Raw genomic sequence first — 23,208 nt, forward strand, 5'->3', positions numbered from 1 at the left:
TGACTTGTAGCGCAAACCATGAACTCTAATTATGAAGGCAGTATAGCTTTTCACTGGAGTAATAAATCGACTCAGACAAGCGAATGTGTGCAATACCAAGCTGCCGGACTGCTGCAGAAGCAGCCGATGCAGCCAACTGGTAGCTGGACTTGACCGCAGTGCTGTTAGTTTTCGCGACCACAGTGTGGGCCACATGCTTGCAATGGCCAATATGCAAAGCTGCGAAAGTGAGTTGGTTCTAGTAAGGTTGGTCTATACTTGCAAATGGTTGCTAAGCAAAACAGTGTTCCTCGCAAACATAAAAGAAATCTTCAGTTAGACCGATTCCCACAGGATGTGGGATCCATGTAATTGTTTGGCTGTTTACAATGAATCAACAATTATAACTGGAGACAACAGCACCACCATCATGCACACTTAGTCGGTAGATCTTGATGAAGGTTTGGCTGTTCAGGCAAAATGAACTACAAGCACCTTGCAGCAGGCCTTTTCAGTCATTCTGCAACCACGAAAGGGGTGCCTGTGCCAAAAAGCAATAAAGTGTTTTACAGTGACCACTTAACGTTATGTCTCAGGTCATGATTTAAACACCCAAGAGAGTTCTTATTCACCATTAGGTGGCGGATTGGCGAGTTCAAACCTAGGGTATTCAAATCAGCTGCCAGGACAGATCAGACATCACATAGCGGGTGGTGTCAGTTCTCTGCAATGGTATGGCTCTATGGATCTGTGAATAAGTGATGCCCAAAAGACCCCACATTTCGTTCCCCATTGCTTTTTTGTTGCATTTCATTTATTTACTTTCAGGGTTACTAACATTACAGAAAGGAGTGAGTAACATTGTATGTTGCATGAAGGGAGTTTTTTGCTTAGTTTATAGCACAAAGGGACACAGACAAAGGCTAGAGGCAGACAGGATGAGCGCTAACTCTCAACTAAATCTTTATTGAAGCGATCAGCATATACAGGGTGTCTCAGCTATCATGCACCAAGATTTAGACATATGCAAATGGCACGTAGCTGGACAGAACCAAGGTAATGTTGTTTGCTGTCGCTTGGAGATACTCAAGTTATTTTTTGCATTCTGCACAATTACGTAATTAGTCTTAATGAATCAACTTCTGAAATATTATAATTAGATGAAAAGTATCGATTAGAATATTGTAGAGCAATATGGAAAACTCCCGATACAGCTTTCCATTTCTCGATACGTGCCACATAAAAGTGTTTTTCCGAATGTGAAAGAAGCCGGTGAACACATGCAAAATTGCCCCGTGACTGGCCGCTCGAGGCACATTGCGAACCTCGCATCCAGCCACTGTTGGGGAGTGCTCGCAGTGACCAAGTCCGCTACCGTGGCAGCCGGGGCGGCCCATCTGCGGTGCACGCGGCGCTCCTATAGCTTTTGCACCAAAAACTAAGTGAAATACTCGCTTTGGTGGCATTGAGCTCGGGAGGCTCCGTGGTGCACGTGCGCGACATGCGGCACTGCACGAGTCTCTAGACCGAATATATCAAATATTTGAAAGATCGAATAGTATAGATATTTGATTCGTTAACCAAATTATTGACTATTAAATTTGGTGATTTACAAGTATTCACGCTACCCTAAATTCTATTACTCTTTGGGAGCTTTCTTATGGGTGGTGGGTGTAATGTGCACACCACCTACTTGGTGAGCATGGTTGCAGTGATCATTTGCAGGTTGTTCGTGATAGAACAAGTGTGGGAGAATTCAGTGAGTGCTGGAGCTCAACCAGAAAAGTGCCCTGGAATAAGGGCGTTGCACCCCTAGCAACAAATAAAGCTTTTATCATCATCATCCATGGAAGAACAGGATGCAAGAAACTAGCAGACTTGGCTGGACTGTATTGTCAACGCTATCCAAATACATGTACCGAGTGATGGTTAGACATATATAGTTGGCGACTCTGAAGAACGTTTTTGTTTGGTGTGCAAGGAAAGTGAGATAAGTGAAAAAAGGGACAGGGCAAGTTGTCTTGTGCACTGAACACAAATTCCAGCTTGCCCACATTACAGTCCTACTGTAACAAGCATTTTAATAGATTGTGCTCACAAATGCTTGTTTTCTGATGTGGCAGGTCAAGAAATTTAGACCTCATGGTCACTAATTTTTCATCATGTTGTGAAGGGCAGCACTGCGCACACCTTGGTCTCTGTTGTCCACACTGCTGTCCTGATTCTCACCTTCAAGAGCACGGAGTGTGCAAAGGGGCTAGATATCCACAGCATTGAGAGTGACTGCAGTTGGCGGAGTTTGCGCTCTAGCCGCTAACAATGGTGAAAACCTGGATGTGAGTAATGAAAGGTCTTGGCTGCACTTGGTTCCTTGATGAGGGAGACCAACGTACAGTTCAGCCTGCTTACAATGGAACTGCAGGATGGAATATAGCATAGCCTTTTCTGACTGCCAATGGAAGTAAATGTGCATGCATGCGTGTTGGCACACAACTGTGTGAAATAAATGCCAACTATAGTGTAGCTCTTCAAGAAAGTTAGACAACCACCGCGGTTCTTCATGGGGTGTGCAGTGAAGGCATTGCAAAGGAAGATGTGTAGAATGCACAAATGAAGAGGAGAAATAAAATGCCACACCTGCGCGACATGCTTCAAACAGAACTTGAAGTGCCCTGCCCCAGTAAGGTGTGCTTTCGCCTAGTACTTTCTTGCTCACGCTGTCCCATGGACACTTGTCATGCTTGGAGATTTGCAACAGAAAATGTTGCGGCCAGTAATCTTTGGACAAGAATGTTGCTGACACCATCACAATCATCAGGACAATGTGATATATGCACTAGTTTGGCACTATTCTAAACTCAAGGCACTTTACCATATGTCCTTAAGCAATGCATAGTCATTCACTGTTGTCTTAAATTATGTGAATTGTACTGTTGCTCGGTCCCTGTGTCAGTCGCTGACTTTTGCAATGGGCGCCAGCATTTGCCGAGTCTGTCTGCAGACTTTTAGGTGGCGCACTCAACATCATCTTGATTCTGAGTAAAATTGGTTATGATCATGAGATATGGCAGTTGAAAGTTTCTTCTTTAAAATAAATGTGAAACACAATCGCGCTGAATCTTGGCGCAACAAGCAAATATGAGGCAATATTGGCCAACCACATTCATATCATTTCTCATGAATGTGCAGCAACTGTATAAGCGCAAATGAGATCTACTAGTTTCAACATCTGTTTCTGTGTTTATGAATAAAGACACTCTGCGAAGTGGTTTATTAGCGACTTACACAACATGGCATGAATATGCATCCAGAATTTCCAATCACCTTAGGGCCCTTTCATCATGCGTAAAAATACCAGGATGCTGGGGAACAAAAATTTTTAAAAAATTTTATACTTGCAGGCAATATAACGCTGTCATCATTTATCATATGGCTTTAAGTTCCTCTAAATATGTAATTTGTATGCACAAGCCTATGCGCCTATATCCTAAGAGGTAGGCACCAAAGTGTAAATAGGATACACAAGGATTTATTTAGAAAAAGTCTCCTGTACTATGTACACAATTGGAAATAATATAGAAACATATGGAGTCACTTTTTCTCCCCAATACATCATAAAACATGTGGGGCTCCATTGCATTCAAGTACAATAAACTTGTGTGTATGCATAATGTCACATTTTTTCAGTGTATGCAGACAATGCAACAGTGGTTGTTTCCCATTAAGCAATAGCACCACAATTTCCCTGGTGCACCAAAGAATAAGTATGCAGCACGCTGGCAATGTGTCACTTGTGACGCAAGCCATTTTGAACTAAGAGTCTAGATTCAGTCGACTGTTCTCTGCAGCAGGAACCACCTCAGAAATTTCAAAAAAGGATAAGATTTGCACAGCAGCCATATGATAAGATCTACTGTATATACAGCATCACCACCTCTTGTAGTTTGTATTAGGCAGAACAAAAGCAGACAGCATGGCTACATAGTGTACCTTAGCAGCTCATTAAACACAGCTTTGGACATTATTCACTATATGGCACACCTCAGAGATACAGGTTGAAGTCCTACTTCATCTGCAGACTTGGCAATAGCCAAATAGCCAAAAAAGCTGCAATATTCTCTTATTAATGACACCTGTTACATAAGTTAGGAGCTGTGCTAAGCACTGTGTTTTGTAACATTAGGACATGCTGAAAATTGTGCTTAAGAAACAAGTGCTAGTGTTTATCACATACATCTCAACTATCACAAGTTGCACTTGCGTATTAATAGTTCTGTTAGCCTCTTTTACTGGTATGATTAGAAGTAATCAAAATTAACATGCTGATTGCATCCAATTACAACAAACTTTTAAAAAGGCTTCTGGAGTTTGTTTTCATCCACCAATTATTAAACTCGCACACCTTTCATACACAACACTGAGACAACAAAAACTTAATGGAAAAGGCACGTTTTCCTTCCATGATTGTTGGGCTTAACAGCAGCAAAACGGGAGGGAGGCGCTCTACATGAAGTAATCTTGCCCCACAGAGATCCAAGAAAATGAGGCAGCACGCCATGCAGACATGTTGTTCAAGCTCCCAACAATGCCTGCATCATGTGTGCACACACTGCAAGCTGTGTGACCTTCTGTTGGGCTCTACTTTAAAGCACAGCAGACTATTCGAGTCTGACCTTCTCTTCCATTTCACCTCCACAGAACACTGCTTCCTGTCCGTATGTACATGAAGCAGTGTTCAGCGCTGGCTGCAGTACAAAGTTTCATGTACATGAAACTTTGTACTGCAACCAGTGCAATGGTAGGATGCTTGCTCCTTGGCATTGTTTGCGACATAACTACAATACTGCAGTCCTCCTTCCCAGTTTTCTACCATTGTTAAACATGCATCCTTCCCAGCTAGCCAAACTATTGTCCTTATTTAAGGATTAACATACTTCATACCTTAACTTTCTAATGCCCAGCCTATCAAATATGCTGTACCACATGCTCAAATTAAAGTACTATTCAATTTCAGCTCTGATAAAAAATGGGGAAAGGAAATGAACTGAAGTTTGGACAGCAATGTTGTCTATACTCTCGTGCTCTGCTTGGTGTCCATGATAAAAGGAAATTACTTTGACTTTAGTCCACTTAATGTGAGGGCAGTCTCTTGTACGCCTGTAAAAAAGACCACTTGTTCAGGTATGTGGGCAGTCGACAGGTTAGCACATTTATGCCAATTCTCGTTTATTAAACCTTTAATCACAATGTATACGATAGCCATTAAATGCGTAATTTGTTCCACTATACCTGAAGGAGAAAATACCTAAATATTCACTGAATACTATTTATGCTAGATATGAAGACAATGCCACTGATGTCTGTCACATAAAATAGTGTTGCCATAAGTTTTGAGGAAGAGGAATGGATCTCCATGACGAGGCACTGTTGTACATCTCCATGACAACCGCCAACATCACATGGTCTGCAGAGGGCCTGATACAGCGCTTAGGATGAAAAATGTTCAGCCACCCATCCTACAGCCCAGAACAGTCTGAATCATCCTTCCATCCTTTGTGCTGCATGGAACATCCGAACAGCTGTTTGCCTCGATCAAAAAGAATACTGGTGTCTGTTGGCTCAGAACATGTAGCAACATCCTTTGATGAGGTAATCTTGTGCCAAGTTGAAAAGAGAAAAGCCTAGATCGCTGTGCTGACTCTGGAAAAGTGATCAAGGAATGTGCAACAACTTTTTTAAAGCAGAATATATTTTTTTTCTTCCCCGTGTATTCTCCCCATGTATTGTTTATGCATTTCACTGAAATTTGGTGTGAAATAGCCTTCCTATTATTGAGTCATCAGAGCTGAGACTTCATATAAGACAACGATTCTGAAAGTTATGAAGCATGTCAAAACAGAGGAAACAGAAACAGACACGTACAGTGACAATAATCAGTGCAGTGGCATCATCTGATGATCAGCAGTGTGTGTGTGCCTGTTCTGACATACTGCACAACTTTTATAATACGCTCTGTGAACAACTTGAACTTTGCTCCTGCTGAATTAAGGTCAGTTTCCAGATTGTGGTGCGTAAAGTTGATATCTCCTAAGTGGAGGATGTGGCGCAGCGTGTATGATACACTGGGCATGTTAGGTGTTATCCCAGAGCAGCAAAACTTGTGGCCAGTCAGAGCTTGGGCTTGCTGCAGTCTTTAGTGGTGGTCCTGCGCAAGGCGCCTTTGTTGAAGGTCGTGATGGAGGAGAGCAGGGCAGAGCGGTCTGTGGACGAGCCCGACGATCCTGACCCTGGAGTTGGTGGTCCAGGCGGTGGTGGCGGTGGTCCACTAGCCACCAACAGAAGGGGAGGAGGAGGTGGGGGAGGTGGAGGGGGAGGTGGAGCCTTCGTCACAGGGGTGTCCTCAGCTTTTGTGCCTGGAAGCAAGATGATGACACGTTAATCGATGCACAGGCATCGCCCCAGCGGACCGGAGTAAGACAAGTGGATATGAAAAACACAGGTCAGACTTGCAATAACTATTACAGCAAAACTGTTGGAGCAACTAAAAGAGCTACAAAACATTATATGCATGCTTTCATGGTGTCCTAGGAGAATTAGATAATCAGCAGAATTTATATCTAGAGGTAAAGTTTGTGGAGATGGGTTTGCACAAGGCTCACCCTATGAGCGACGGTCAGGAAAGGGCACGATGCTCCTCCACTAAGCAAGCAATGCACAAAGGCATTACAGTAGGATTCGTCGATTCTCCGACATGGTGCAGAGAAAGCTTCGAAGTCAGGTCATCGACAAGCACGGGCTTATTCACCCAAGATACAGCACAGCATGACAGTCACAGTGCTTACGAGAAAAGGCTCACCGCAAGACCGAATAAGTAATTGCGCCTGCTGCGCCAGGGCTAACTGGGTAGCGGACCACCAAGCGCGAGAACAAGAAATTCTGGGAGCAAAGGTGCCATGTAAACACCTCGATCGCCACAAGCTAGGCATTTTAGGGGTGATGGACAGTCAAATTTTGAAGTGTGTGGCTCAATTAAAGAGTATATGAAAATTGCGAAACCCTCGATTTATTGCCTGTTCAAAGACACTGTTCGAAACAATTACAAAATTTTCTAATTTCCCTGAGAGAACCAAAAGTGGTCGCAATTCTATCTTTGCAGAGAATGGGGCCCTGTTGAAGGTGACATGCACTTAAGTTTGAAATATATAGGTTAATTACAGCCTTTGCAGAAAATTACTTACACAAGTGTTCCAGAGCTTTACAAGCATATTTTACGAACAGCACAGGATGTTTAAGCAGTGTCCTGGGGCAAGATCACACAAGCATCTCGCTTTTCAAACCTTCATTTGCGCTCTCTTGATTAGCTGGCGCCATGCTTTTGTCAACACGGCGAGGCGGCAGCGCAAATTGAACACCACCTACTCAGTGATGTAGGAGACAAAGCAAACATTCCGAAAGCAAGAGAGACGCTTGCGCAATCTCGCTCCTAAATTAACTTAATGTGCCACAAAGTTGACATTTTAGGTAATGGGAACATCATAAGTGTGCCGATAATCATACAATCCCCCCAAAAGATCTAGAACTTATTTCTCTTTGGTGTAACACTTGGCTAACAAAGCTTAACATTTCTAAATGCAAAATTATCTCTTTTAGTTGCAAGCATACTAATTCTAAGTTCATCACATAAATAACATCACTATTCTGCATGATGCTCAATATAAATATCTTGGTGTTAACTTCGGCTCTTTCGTGGTCAACACACATCGCATACATATGCACCAATCCTTCGGGCTCATTAGGGTACATAAGACGCAAGTTACATAATTTTAATAAAAACATTCGTAAACTAGCTTATCTAACATTTGTTCAACCTCAGCTTGAATAAGCCATGGTCATCTGGTCTCCCCATCAGAAATACTTGATTGAAAAACTTGAATCTATTAAGAATAGGGCTGAACATTTTATTTCATGTTGTTATGACTATAACAAAAGCATAACGCAAATTAAACTCTACCTCTCACTACAGTCCTTGCATGATTATCATTATATAGCCCTGCTATCATTATTTCATAGATACATCCATAATACAGCAATTAATTAATAATACCAACTTCTGTCTTCAATAAATCATTTTTACCCACAGCAATCCAGGAATGGAATGAACTTCCAGTTGCAACCACCATGGAACGCGATCCTGATGAAATTAAAGAGTGGTTGCTTTCAGATTTTTGAAATTAGAATTGTATAAATTTCTCTTCGCATTCCAAGTGGTGTTGCATTTGAAGTCGCCTGTACACCTATTTTATTTTGCTGCATTACTTAAACTACATTATTTCATTCTTGTTGTAACATCTTTGACTTTTGTATGTCTATGATGACTCCCCCCCTCCCCCTTATGTAATACCCTGTAAAGGGTCCTTAAGGGTCCAATAAATGATGATGGTGATGATGACCAGTTCTGCCTTTGAAACTCCTCATTGCAGGTCACAACGGAAAGGCTAATTCATTTCACTACACTGCTCTTCCAAGAGCCATTCACCTTTGAAATCATCTTCCTAATGCCATTGCTTATGAGAGTACCAAGAAAATTTCCGGCTTCTTCCAACAATGCATTTTTCAAACTCTGCATAACCCAACGTGTTATTTTTTCTTGCCTTTTCTGTTATTAGTGCACAACTATCCATTAAATACTGTTTTGTTATAGCCTAATTATGTCCCCGAACTCTGTAATTTTATTGATTATATTTTACTCTGTGAAAGTTTATTGTTCAATGACCTGTTGCATTCAAAAGCATTCGGTTTGTCCATTGTACAATTGTAACATGAAATTACTGTATGTTAGCCCATTTCTTACACTGTATTTTTTGTATATGTACTCACATATGTATTTTAATTATTGTACGTTATAATCTTTGAGTGTACTCTCCTCCCTTAAACAATGCCTCTAGGGGCCTGTAAGGTATCTTTAAATAAATAAATGAATACATGGGGCACAGCTTTAAGAGTATCAGTTATTTACAGCCTTTGCAAGAATTCTTTAATTTTCAATTTCTTTCTCCAGTGAGCAGGTTGGCAACAGAGCGTTCATCCTTCACAAGGTAGCCAGCAAGTCTGATGCCAGCGTGCAAGCTGCGGTAACATAGCTCGTAGAAAATCACCAGCTTCCACTGTGTTTATGACACTACATGCACCGAGTCAAAATGAAACTACTGTTTGCTGAATCCACTGCGGACGAAACTGTGATAGCTATCATTGCAATCGTAAAGGAAAATAAGCAGTTCTGAAGGTACACTGCCAATCAAGTGTTATCTACGGCGGTAAACAGAAAAATGCAAACGTACAAATAGGCACGCGAAGTTCTGCCCCGTCATTCTCGTAAGGTTTCTGCTGATGACCATGGGGTCGACGGGCTCTGCCGGTTCACTCTGCTTGGACTACAGCACTGCCATTACTCCTTTGCACGGCACACTTGCAGTGCTCCGAGGGGTGTCTGAATTAGCTGGCGTAAGGCTGAATACACCTGAATTAACGAGTGTTTTATGCCCTTAAATAATGCATACACCTGGTGAGACCAAGGGACGAGTCCGAATGAGCAGATTGTCCTAACTAATGAGCTGAATTAACGGGGTCTTACTGTACAGCCATTATCAGCCATGTTCCCAGTGCTTAAGAGAATGTCACTACGTTCACCCCAAGTCGACATTTGGAGAAAATGGGTTGCATGTTATGTATAAATTGTGGCAAAACTTTTATCATTACTGCCTTAATTGAACTGAAATTTATGAGACAAAGTTTAAGCTTTGCAAATTTATTTGCCAAACTTTTGTTTTCTGCCAATGTTCATGTGTTATACAAGTTTCATAGTAGGTTTCCCTGGTGTCATTGGTGACCTAAACAAAGCAGTTAGCTTATATTTGAAGAAAATAAGGGGAAAGTTAAATAATGTGCAGGTGAAATACAGTTGTGTGGGCTTTAATTACAGACTCTGCAGTAGATTACATATTCAAACACTACAGAGTGTTACAGGTGTGTCTTACCAACGACACAGAGATCAAGTTTAATGAAAATGGGAGGAACATTATGGCCAATAAACATGCCAAGTTAAGTGGGTGTGGATAAATTACAGCCTTTGTAGAAAATTTCTTCAACAAGTGCATAAAAGTTCAAGTCAGTAGCTGTCCGCTATGTTTCCCACGATCCTAGAATGGTGCAGATGCCAACATGTTCACATGCAGTAGATATGGGGGCCAATTTTAGATATTTAATGTGACATTGCTCAGCGGATGCAACATGACATCATAAACGGCTTAGCACATTGCGTGTTTGCAGACAGTGGACGGAAAAAGCAAATGCCACATGGTAAGTTTACAAAGCCTAATATGCTGAATTGGCATTGAGAGACACATATGACATAGTGCACTGCTAGCTGCATGGGAATTTCAAAAATTGTGGAGATTTCTTGCAATAACTGAACATCAAATAAAGTTTTCACACAACATGTTTTAGGGAGTCTAACTCTACTGAGAGGTAAAATTTTTTCCAGGATTAAAATTGCCAGACGATTTTATCAACAAATGACATTCTTGTCCATGCAGAGAGCATTGCAAGTGACTTGAGAACATAGACTCGCCTGTGGAGCGAGCGCTGGCAGTTGCCTGTGACCGGCTGCTCTCTGCTTTTCTCAGCTCAAGCAGCCTTTTCTTGCGGTCATCATCCTGTGACAAACGTGCCTGCGCTTTGCTCAGCTTGGTGCGCTGTCGCAGCTGCAAATGCAATATCTTTCAGCATAGATAACGGATGCTGCTGCGTGACGCAGCAGCGCCAGTCTAGAAAAGATGACATGAACGGCTCTATCAATGAAAAGTGCCTTTTCAAAATGCATTATAAATATGAGCATGTTACGGAATTAAGAGCAGCTAGCACCAGGTAATAAATGTGAATGGAAGTAGCCACGCCAATGCAAAGCGAATGCCCAACAGTTTTATCAAGGGAGGCAAGGATGACCAATTTATCCAGCAAGGTCATGCAAACAGCTTTTACTACAAAGCCAGAGCACTTGATTCAACACGGACACTAGCCTAGTGGGCGGGATGCAAAGGATGTGCTTGCTGATATACACTTGTATGGAGGCTGAGCTCAATCTCGTGACCACTACACAGCTTCCTATTCGAGCAACAGTCGACAACAGTCTTAGTCACCTCATCTCATCTGCTTGCAGACAACTTGCATATTTTCGGGCTGCCTACAATGCATTAAACAAATAGCACTAGACCTAATGGTTCTGACTAGGTGTTTTATTACAGAATTTCGAAGCTGTTTAAAAGAGGCCTTTATTAACACAGCTCAACAAGAATGGTAAGCGCTTCCAAGGTTCCCACACATGAGAACTAACTATTAGTGGCCTCAGTGGGCACACGCTATTCATTGTGCAGGTACAGAACCTTGGAAAACAGGTAAACAAATGAGACCTGCTAGCAACATCTGTAGTGGGCCTATTAGCAAACACACAAAATACTGCACAGTCTAGTGAGTGTACTGAGTGCTAACATTTATCCTTTCAAAGGCCGCAAAAAGAAAGCAATCAGCAACATAATGCAGTGTAAGCCAGGCAGCAACATCCTCATGCTGATGGGAATCTGCCAGTGCTACATAATAACCAATAGGCTGGTGCACAGGGGAGACTGAAACACCCTTGTAATCTTTTGTTTTACTATGAGGACGAAGACTTCATTCTTTGAAAACATGACTGAGAGTACTCCAATCCAGACCCGAAAGCATATAACCATGTCACTTTTATATTTTATGGGCTTTCTTCAGAGCCCAGAATTAACAGCCACGCAAACTTCAGTGGTTGTTTTAAAGCATGCTCTACAAGTTTTACAATACAACTTATACCCTATATAAGAATATCCAAAGTTTTGCATAATTAAGTCTAACTAACTGGTCAACCAATCACACCTGAAAGAATTAACTCAGGGCTACGAACACTATGAATGTGGTATCATTCACCTAGGTTAGAGTTACATAACCATGCAGTAGTACTATATGGATGTAGCACCTTTGGATCATGTACTTTACTATATATACTCGTGTAATGGCCAAAACCATGTTAAAGCCGCACCCAGAACTTTGTAAAAGAAATCCCCCCAAAATATGTTTAAAAATTACCTATGTATAAGCTGCAACCCTTGATTTTTGAGAAGTTTGGCAGTGTTATCTGTTGTGTGGTGCAAGAATTCTGAAGCATTTTTTTTTAACCAGTGGAAAAGCAAGGCAGCCGTGCCAAGTTTTCGGCACCTCCAAGTAGCGAAAGCACAGTCTCCGAGATTTGGCAGCTTGCTGGTCTGTGGGGCATCACCATTGCTTCCAGCCAGCAGGTGACGTGCCACGGGAATGGCCAAGAATAGCCAGAACCAGTACAAGTGAGTACTGCAGTTAAATAAAGACAAATACCACCAAAAATAATTATGAAAAAAAAATTTGTCTTTTTCTCCATATGTAATGGTCGCACCTCACCAATCTTCACCCCAAATATCTGAAAAAAAAAACAAACACACCTGTGGCCATTGCACAAGTATATACAGTAGCATATGAACACAGTTCCATGTTAACAACGAAAATTCCTGCTCATTATTTGAAAACTATTTATAAAAGAGTTTCAATTTGTTTCTGGAACTACTCAACTTATGTTTGATTCGGCCTCAAAATTTACTATTTGCACCCATTTATAGTACCCCCACCACAATACTAACTATAGTGCCTGGAGTATTCATGCTGACATCATGTTGTCACTGCCTACTAGAGTCAACAAGGAGAAACCTCATTCAACCACTCTAAAATATTGTTATGGAAGGATAAAAGAAGAGGAAGGAAGAAGAAGATTGCGAGACGCTGGCTGCTGCATGTTGTTGCTGGTCAGCCATTTTTAACTACACTGACTCTGCTTATGTATATATTGTAAATACACCCTTTCTATACTCCCAACATCCCCGTAACATATTGGTGGGAGGTGCTGGGTACCACGGCTGGAAACAGAGCTTCGCAGTGGATGTTGCAGCACCGTCCCCACCACGAATGGCGGTGAGCACGCGGGATCAACACCGTTGCCGCCTCCAACGTCACCGTAGCCAGCTACGTCGCTGTCCCCTTCGGTTGTGGTTGTGCGACCCAAGGATCCTGGAACTTTCTGCAGGACCGATGGCGCCGATGTTGAGGAGTGGGTGATGATGCACGAACGTGTGCGTGGAATCAACAGATGGGACCCTACGCTTATGCTAGTTAACCTGTTCTACCTAAGAGGCACGGCAAAGGTGTGGTACGAAAACCACAGAGAGAAGCTAACCAGCTGGGACCAATGCAAAGAGAAGTTGACAGAGTTTTTTGGCAAACCAGCTGGCCATAAAATTGCCACAAAGCAGGAACTGGCCTCCTGTGCACAATCCCCCACGGAGTCCTATGTGTCGTGCATCCAGGACGTGCTGGCGCTTTGTCGTAAAGCCGGTAACGCCATGACAGAAGCTGAAAAGGTTGGGCACGTGCTTAAGGGCATTGCTGACGTTGCCTTTAATCAACTCATGTGCAAAAGCTGCTCGACAGTTGATGCTATCATTAAAGAGTGTCGACAATTCGAGCAGGCCAAAAGCCAACACGTCTTGCAACCATTCACCAGACTTCCAAATGCTGCCACAATGTCGATGTGTAAAGATCAACCCGCACAGCAGCGTGCGTCGCCATCAGAGGACGTGGTGCAAATCGTTCGACGTGAACTGGATGCAATGGCACCCGCAGCTTTCTGTTCACGTAGCGCTGATGCTACCCCTTTTTTAGTTCCCCTCGTACAAGCCATCGTTCGCCAGGGACTTCAAAACATTGGTTTACATTCTGTCTGTGCTGTCACTAACCCCAGAGCCAACGAACACCCTTCTACGATTTTCGCTCCACCCCGAAGCTTCTCTCCGCATCACAACCCGACTGAGTGGAGAACTGCGGATGACCAGCCAATATGTTTCACCTGTTGCCACATTGGTCATGTCGACCGATACTGTCGCAACTCGTGGTTTTCAACACCTCGCACGCTGACCAACCTGAGCCGTTTTGATGGAAATGCCCGCAATGTTTTGTCCACCACTGAGTCTAACAGCGCTGACAACTCTGCTAGGAACACGTGGTACAGTCGCTCACTATCACCGTGCGGACATCAGTCTCGTTCATCGCAAACACGTTGCCCATCTTCCCGTTCGCCGCAGCCACATCACCTTTCATCCCCTGTGGCTTTTGGTCGCACCCTTTCGGAAAACTAAGAATACTCCCAACATCCCCGTAAAAATATGATGGTACCCACAACTTCTTTTGCCATGAGACCAAACAGGTGGCTGTGAATCCTGCCTTGCCCAGCAGATGAGATAAAAACAGACACACACCTGCTTCTGATCCTCCTGTAGCCTCTTCTCCGTGCGTGAGCGTGCAGTCTTGAGTGCATCTTTCAAGAAACTGGGAACTTTGAGTGCCAATTTGGCTATGCTTCCGTTGGCCGGTGCCACCTTCTGGAAAAAGCTGAATCCATGAATCTCATTTAAACAGTTGCCATGGCTAACAAGCAAACATTCTTATTATACAGGGTCCATTATGAAAGTAATGTGCATTTTCTGGAAAAAACAGATTTATTGACCGGACCTGTACAAATGGTTAAAATTCTTCAAAATACTCTCCTTCTGCATCAATACAGTCGCCGACCGTTTATTCGGACCTCACGGGGACTGCGGAAATGTCCGAATAAACAGGTGTCCGAAAAAGCAGATTAAGCAAAAAAAAAAAAAATCCTTTATTTCCATGCACTTATTCGGGCTGGGCAGTAGGCTTGAAGAAATCGTGAATGAAGAAAATTGTGAACAGCGTGCAATCAGATAAGCCTGAATCTCAAAGAGGGTCTTACGGTCACTATAGGTGGCTGAAAGCGCAGGCACAAACGAAATCAGGTAAGAAATCATTTATGATAACTCAAAGGGAAGCTCATTACTTTTCGAAGCGAGATCGGGATGCCTTAGAACACGCACCTATAAAGCGGGATATAAGGAAGGAGAAGCATGCGCTTGCTGCGATAAAGCTAGGGAAACGACGGAGCATATTTTATTAGAATGTGAAGACGTCTACCCAGTGGTCGATTTAGGCACCACTGGCCTCCTTGAAGCCCTTGGGTTCAGTGGGAGCAGTGGTAAAGCAAACAGGTCCGCAATAGACACTAGTAAAAGGCGATTGAAGGATTGGTGGAAGAAAAGTAGGGAAACGACAAAAGACAGAGACGTACAAAAGCACAGTTCGCAATAGGGGATCAGAAAATGTGGACGTTGTAGTTCATAGTGTTTTTTTTCTTTTTTCATTAGTTAACCTAGGTAGAATATTAGGCAGCATAGTAGCAACAGCTTGGTGGCGCAACCCACCGCCCGTTCCAAAGGGGACGCTCATAACATCCATCCATCCATCCATTCGCTTGTACACGCTCAGCATGCGACGACAGCGTAGCACATGGTGCGTCATCTTCCGACTCGGAGTCATCGTCCGGCGGTGCAGCCGAAACCTGACGAATGATCTCGCCGTTCATTGAGTTCTGCGCATGTCAGTACAGCAGCATGAGCACCTGCGAAACTGTCAAGTGAGATGGTGTCCAGATGCACAAAGTAAAAACATGGCCTACTCGCATCGTCGTGCCAATGCCTCCTTTACTAGATGCCAGCCGTGTTGCTTGCTTTCCCATTGCGGCGGCGGTTCCCTTAGATGAAGTTAGTTCAGCATAAATTCCGTGAGGCGGCGCTCGTTGCCTTTTCAACTTCCGGCGGATGTGGCAGCGGCGGCTGAATGCTCCGCCGGCGCTTTATATGCGCGGGCGTCTGTTAGCGAGCGTTATCGCAGGCCTCCGAGATGGCAACAAACGCCATGGTAATCTCAGAGGCCGCAGCACGTGATCTAGGTTGCAGACGTCTGCCACAAGCGGCGCTCGTTGCCTTTTCGCGCAGGAAAGAAAAGGGAGAGGGCCAGGAACCGAGTTTAAGGACAACGCGGCTGGCATCTAGTAAAGGAGGCATTGGTCGTGCGCGAAGAAACAAATCAGCTGCTGGATTGTCTTGACATGGCTTACTAAGCTGAAACCGGAACTGCTGTAGAGCCACTCTATCGAACCAGGCAGAAACGGTGATGATGAGCGGGGATTTGCAGTAGCGCCACTTCGTGGGGCAGCAAGGAGGCTCCGTTCACAACAAAAATGTCGTTCAGCAAGTCGAACCATGCACCGGTCAGAGTCAGTCCACGGTGTTTTCGATCGAGTTGGCTCAAGAAGTGTCTGAAAAATCAGACGAGATGTTGCAAGGTGTCCGAACTTTCGGCAGTTGTTATACATTATGGTCTATTGGGAGAATGGCGGTGCAGCGAAGCAGACCGAATAATCGAGCATGTCCAAATTTTTGGAGTCCGAAAAATCAGTCAGTGACTGTACACTTGTGGAGACGTGTCTGCCACGCCTGGAAGGCACCCTGAAAGTCCTCGATGGGAATGTCTCTCAGGAACGCTGTAACACACTTTTGGATGTTTTCCATGGTCTCCTAATGCTTTCCTTTCAGCGCTCAGTTGGGAAACAAAAAAAAAAAAAAAGAAGTCGCACGAAGTTAAGTAAGGACTGTAAGGGGGATGGGGGACCACCGGGGTGTTGCTCCGGGCCAGGAATTTAGTGACAATGAAGGACATGTGGCTGGGGGCATTGTCATGGTGGAGCTTGACCGTGTCTTTGATGTCAGCCCTGACGCGTGAGACCCGACGTTTCAATGTCTTGAGCACCTCCAGGTAAAAGACTGAGTTGACAATTTCTCCTTGCAGTACAAACTCAAAATGGACGATTCCTCGGGTGTCAAAGAAGACAATGAGCATCGTTTTGATGTGAGACTTGCTCATTTGCACTTTCTTGGGGTGGGGGGATGATTTTGTGTGCCACTCGCTGCTCTGCTTTTTCAATTCTGGGTCGTACTCACACATCCAGGATTCGTCTCCAGGCACGACAGAGTTAAGAAAGTCCGGCTCATTTTGAATCAAATGTATCAATTCTTGACAGCGTGAAACTCGGAAGTTCTTTCTGATCTTCTGTCAACACTTTCGGCACAAGCTTCTTGCAGACCTTACGCATTTGCAGATCCTCGGTCACTATCCCATGTACCACAAATGTGAACATGTGTACGATATCAGCAATTTGTTGGATGCTCAATTGATGGTCAGAATGCAAAACTTCGCATACACGATCCACGTTTTCGTCGGTTCTGGTCGTTGTTGGGCGTCCTGAACGGGGTACGTTGGTGACCTCCTCCCAGCCCTCCTTGAACGCCTTGTGCCACCTCCCAGATTGTGACCGTGAAATGCAGTTGTCCTTGAAGGTCTCTTGAAGCATCTGGAATGTTTCGGTTGCATTCTTTTCAAGCCTCATGCAAAACTTGATAGCGTATCGCTGTTCAAGCGAACGCTCCATCCCGCTATGTTATCTGCTCACACTGCTCAGAGTAAACTGGTGACCAACTACGTTGGCAGGGCATGACACTTGTCACATTTCCTGACCGGTTTTACCACACTGCTATGGATAGCCGCATCATAATAAAATCATGTGCATTACTTTCATAATGGACCCTGTTAATTTTATCATAACAAGCTGCCACTTTTCTAACACAATCCTGTGAAAAGAAAATAACACAAAACCAAAGGCTGCAGCAATTACATAGTGATGGGTTCCACACTTTCATAAACCACCTTGTACTGGCCCTGCTCATACAAGAGCATTGGTAGGAACACTGATTCAGGCCAACCTCTCAGCTTTTCTATCGTAATAAATACCTCTCTCTCTCTCATACAGGAGAAGGCATTCTACATATCACTCTCATAGTAACATTTAAACAGTGGTTTGTGGCAATGTCTGCACTCTTCTGAAAAACCTATTTGACAACTTCTGCTCCTAATGTAAAAAACTGGTGTAATAATGCACCAATTCATGTCTTATTCTTATCGGCCAAATCTTCCCCATGGACCAGTTAGTGGCTGCTTTGATGACCAAAGCTGCTGTGAGTCACAGTGCATAGGTTCAGCTTGCCAAGCAGAAGGGTAAAGCATGCAGTCATTTACTAAAACATTGAACAAAAGATACTGGATGATCTCCATGGAGGCAGAGGCTTCTTGACTTCATTATGACAGAAACTTAGATGCACAGCAGATATCACCTCAAAACTTTTTTTGCGCAAACAAACAGGGACGAAGAATAGGGGCAACACAAGGACGAGCGCTTTCTAACAACTGGTTTTATTTTTGAAGAACTACCTGCTTAAATACTCACAGATCTGTGCGATCTAGTCAACAGAGCACGCCTATAGCGCATATGATACCCGCCGAGCTGCGAGATCAAGTCAAGAGAGCACGTCAATATTGACACGTGTACTTATCTTTATCGGGCAACCACGTTTCGCCGCCTAACAAATGTAATTGCACAGCGTGGGATGCGCCTGCACGTATCCGAATTTTCTGGAAAGTTATCGATGCTTCTATCCGCTGTCTGTTGTCGCCGAACCTTATGTTATCTGATTTCATCACCTGACGCGAATGGTGTAGAACTTTGTGGAAGGCACGCGGGTCCGAACGATTAATCTGGAACATTCGACGACTGTTCTTTAAAAGCCGACGCGCTTGACCCGCTGATCAGATTTCCGACGATCGCCGACGGTGTTTGCCGCTATCGTTGTGCTGTAAGTGTAGCCTGTTCTTGTGGGCACAGGTTCGCCCAATAAAAGCTAGTTTTGTATTCCACTGCATTGCTGCTTTCTTCACCGTCACTACTATGTGACAATATTACATATAACACTTGTGATAAAAAGACGTGGACAAAAGCCACCCAGTCAATCTAAAAACAGCAAGGTGCATAAAACAACCACTTACAATAAAATGTGTTAAAGATGTGATGATAGAAGCGAATTTTCTTTATCTAACAATGAAACAGAAGGATGGCTGATGCATTTTTCTTTTTGTTTTTCAATCCAGTGTGCTTCCACAATTTCCCTAGCGGTTTGATTCCTATGCCTATACAAAATGTCTGTGCTACTAAGACAAGGTGAGCAATCATGTTCTTGGCAATGCATTGCCAAATGCGTACTAGGGCGACCTTTCAGACTAGACAAGGGCTCCCTTAACCTCGTGTTAATGCATCTCGCAGTCTGCCCTACAGGTAGGTAGTTTTCCAAAAATAAAACCAGTTGTTAGAAAGCGCTCGTCCTTATGTTGCCCCTATTCTTCGTCCCTGTTTGTTTGCGCACAAAAAGTTTTAAGATGAATCTGTTCCAACTATGCTGAGTCGCAGTTATGCTGCAGATATCACAGTAGGAAACTTTCAGTCCACTAAAATAGAGTTCTATTTCAAGACACTAATCTGGCCAGAATATGTAATAGTAAAGCCAACAGCAAAAGTTTACGGGATATGATTTCCCCTGCAAATGTGAATTCCTGCACTGTTAAGAAATGGCACTTCTAATTTAATAAATCACTGTGTAGGTGGTGAAGGCTACTACATGCTGGAACATTTAATTCAAGGCTGTGTGACCATGCTTCGCTAGAATTCAGCTTCTTCGCAGATCCTGCATCCAATAAACTTTTGCGGTTGATGGTACATGCCACTTTCCTGGAGCTACAGCAGTTTCTTCTTTTCTTAAGTCATACTAGTAAAACTACTACTAGGCTACAAAGAGAATATCTCAATAATCTGAACTTGGATGGAGCAATTACACACAGCAACTACTCAACAACGTTAGCAGCAAGTGGTCAAAGCGTCAAGAACCATCTCCATGCATATGCAACTCTGACAGACTTTTATTGATCGAAGAAAGCCTCGGTCTGAAGCTTTCAGCCTGGAACCAACATTCTCCATCGAATGAGACAAGTCCCCTTGCTGAAAAATTCTGGCTAAAGGCTTCCTTTGTTTGCTCCACTGTTTGATCAATTCAGGCCTCAATCTTCCTGTGACCTCTTCAGGCTTTTGTACCTTTATGACACTCTGATTACACTGAAAAATCATGCTGTGACCACACCACAGAAATTTTTGAAGCATTCAGATCAATGCTCTCAAAACAATTTGGCTGCTGCACCATACAATGTGCTGTTCTCCAGACAAGCTAAACCTGACGAATGGAGCAAAGCTTTCTGTTCACTCACGGATGCATGAGCAGGTTGGCCACTGAAGGCAGTCCATTTTTGCATGCTTCCGTAGAAAGAAGCGCTTCCAGAACTGACCCTGCAACAGAGCCAGCGAGAGTAGCACACATTCAAAACAAAACCTCTCACTAAACTGAAAATTCAGTACCCTCCACCCTCCCCCCCATTATAACTAACTTGCATTATTCTAAATACTGTCTTGTTTAAAGACTTTCATGGCTACTTCTTTTTTTTTTTGCCATGTGGGGGCAACATACTGTTTCATGCCGTTTCGACGATGTCTTTGATGCAAAGCCAGCCACATATTTGCATCTACTCCACCCCAATGGCTGATAGTGTCGCCCGCAGTGAGACAACGATATCATGAAAACCGCCGGCAGTGGGGAGTGAATGCGTCATCTGCCTCTCACTTCAACGCATCTCCGAAACTCACGCTTACACAACCTCCAGTATCTTGGCACAGCTGCTCGGCCATGCTGACAGCCAAGCGCAGTCACAGCTGCGGCCCCCTCGTGCCTGCCTCACCAGGTCACCGTGAGCTCGCTACCCTTCCCCCTTGCTCCATCTTTCTCACCTCACCCTCATGCACTTTCACTCACGCCCAAAGCATACAGCGCACAGGGCATCATAGGATCTTATCTCACTTGGATTTTATACAGGGCATGATGTTGCTCCACTTTGGCCGTCTCTCTTGGTTGCACAGCATGAATTCTGCATTCTGGGGTTTTGTGTCAAAACCACTATTTGACTATGAAGCATACCATAGTGGGGGACTCCAGATTAATTTTGACCACCAGGGGATCTTTAGTGTGGCCCTAATGCATAGGACATGGCTGTTTTCCCATTTTGCCCCCATGGAAATGCGGCCGGGATTTCATCCCGCGAACTCGTGCTCGGCAGCGCGACACCATAGCTGCTAAGCCACTGCAGCGAGTAGGTCGCGTGGCGTGTGATTCGAGAGGTGCATTCGTAAGCAGCTGGTTGTAATTTGACCATCCTTAATCCGTGGAACTTTCCATTTATTGTCTCGGTATTCCGACATGGTGGCAGTGAAATTCCGTTATCTTGAAACACGCTTAGTTATATTGAGGTTCCACATGGTGTTCTATGGACAAAAGGTCATAAAAAGTTAAATATTTCACTATATCAAAAATTTCATTATATTGAAGTTTATTATATCAAGGTTTAACTGTTTTAACAGTTGACATGTGAAAAGACTTCCAAAAGAAATGGGGTGTCTCTCAATGCCAGGTGAACAAGCAAGGCTCATTTGGTCTACCACTGACCCCGCTGGCAAGAATGAATGTGTGCCTACTGTTGTACGTGTGTTGGCCTCTCACGAGACAAGCCTCAACATATGCTACTGACAAGTCCTCAAAAAACCATAAACAGGGATGGATTCACGAGCACACTAATATGCTCACCCGTTATCGCACGTGAATGCACCAGAACAGCACAGGGCTTGTGTGAGGCTAGACTATCGCGGTGACTCCAGATGTCCCCGAGGATGAAGTCCCAAAAGCCTAGGCTATTTACCTAGCTGCCACTTTCCTCCAAATCTGGCCTCAACACGACCTGTGGTGGTCGCGCTAAATGTTTTAGAGCTGCTGGGGTGCAATCTTAAGCGTTTCTATGGTTTTGGTGCAGCTCGGCACAAATGTACCACTTTGGGGCAATTGGCATAGGTATACCATCTCTGGATATACACATCATGTTGTTGTAACCACGATTACACACTCAATGAAATATAATTACAAAAGCCATAAAGAAACAGCTATTTTTTTCTCTGGCAAGGAAAGAGTTATTTGAAGTGGATGGCACCACATAGACTGTTCTTATGAGTGCCCTTTATATGCATGGGACCACTCAGTGCAGCACAGACGGTACACAACCCTTTTCATATCTTTGTAGAGTCATGGTGGACAAAACCGACACACGTCTTTTCAGTAACAAGGCCTAGTTTATTTCTGTCCAAAAAGAAGAGAATTGAGTGAGCGTGCTGGATGTGGCAAGAGCTTTAGAGAGAGATGAGAAAAGAGGGAAAAGGAGCAAAGAGCAGTACAGTGCGTGGACCTAGTACGAAAGGAAAGCAGTAAATAAAGTCATGAGAAAAGCGAGCTTACACACCAAACGACGTTTGGCACAGCGAGTCAGATCATGTGTCCGTGTGCCTGGTGTGCAGAACCCATGAAGGTACATTCACGAGAGGCCCGCGGGACACCCAGCAGAGTTGTTTATGGGTGCGGGGGTGGTGCGCAGCTCCATCGCCACGCCGCTACAGATTGCTCCCCACTTAGAGAGGAAGCTGAAGCAATGAACGATGTTCACAATGCCCAAGTGGCAGTCCAGTGAATGTGATGAAGAGGAGCAACACTTCCAAGGCGGAATCCGCATGTCCGGTGAAGGAAGGCATAGTGAGATCATTAAGCGCAGGTGCTTCCCTGAATGCTGGCTTAAGTCGCCCAAGCGCGATAGTATCTCATGTCCCATTTATGTCAACAATGAAGTTAGAAGGGAAACATTCTAAAACAGGGAATGGTGGGTCCGAAGCTAGCTACGCAGAGGGCCAACGGCACAGTTACATGTGGTCTGCCATTCATGTTCACCTACGTTGACGACATGCTTGTGCGAAGCTCATCCCACGAAGAGCACCTCCAACACCTCCATCAGCTTTCTGAGCACCTGCCACATGGTTGAATAAATTCAAACTCAGACTCAAACTCAAACGGTATCATTGTCAACACTGCCAAGAGAGAGTTTGGAGTATCATTACTTGATTTTCTCAGCCATTGCTTGGATAACAACGGATTCTCTTCCTCACAAAGTGTAGGCCATCATGGAGTTCCTCAAGCCAGCTTCTAGGCCTGGTAAACTTTTACTGCTGATTTATTAGAAGCTGTGCTATGCTGCCGGAACCCCTCAAGCATTTGCTCTGCGGCAAATACTCGTGAGCTGCACTGCCCCGGGACACCACGGCAGATGAAGCTTTCAATTCCATCAAGCATGCTTTGGCCG

The 23,208-nt window shown here is 44.1% G+C and overlaps 1 protein-coding gene and 1 long non-coding RNA gene across 3 annotated transcripts in view; one reads left to right on the forward strand and one right to left on the reverse strand.

Moving 5' to 3' along the window:
• The window catches only part of LOC142586002 (uncharacterized), a 39,888-nt gene that overhangs the window by 8,482 nt on the left and 8,198 nt on the right, over window positions 1–23,208 (forward strand). The gene's annotated exons all lie outside the window — the stretch shown is intronic.
• The window catches only part of LOC142586000 (PX domain-containing protein kinase-like protein), an 82,607-nt gene continuing 62,889 nt past the window's right edge, over window positions 3,491–23,208 (reverse strand). The window contains exons 11-14 of one of the 2 annotated variants that reach the window (XM_075697195.1): window positions 20,194–20,272; window positions 14,397–14,529; window positions 10,607–10,739; window positions 3,491–6,392 (exon numbers count right to left, since the gene is read on the reverse strand). In XM_075697195.1, coding sequence (XP_075553310.1) covers window positions 6,148–6,392; window positions 10,607–10,739; window positions 14,397–14,529; window positions 20,194–20,272 — 590 coding nt within the window. In that variant the 3' untranslated portion in view covers window positions 3,491–6,147. Of the gene's footprint in view, window positions 6,393–10,606; window positions 10,740–11,864; window positions 12,512–14,396; window positions 14,530–20,193; window positions 20,273–23,208 lie in introns of those variants that run through there. The other variant, XM_075697196.1, reaches the window with a different exon arrangement.

The sequence above is a fragment of the Dermacentor variabilis genome, chromosome 6 (genome assembly GCF_050947875.1).
Source record: "Dermacentor variabilis isolate Ectoservices chromosome 6, ASM5094787v1, whole genome shotgun sequence".
NCBI classification, from domain to species: domain Eukaryota; kingdom Metazoa; phylum Arthropoda; class Arachnida; order Ixodida; family Ixodidae; genus Dermacentor; species Dermacentor variabilis.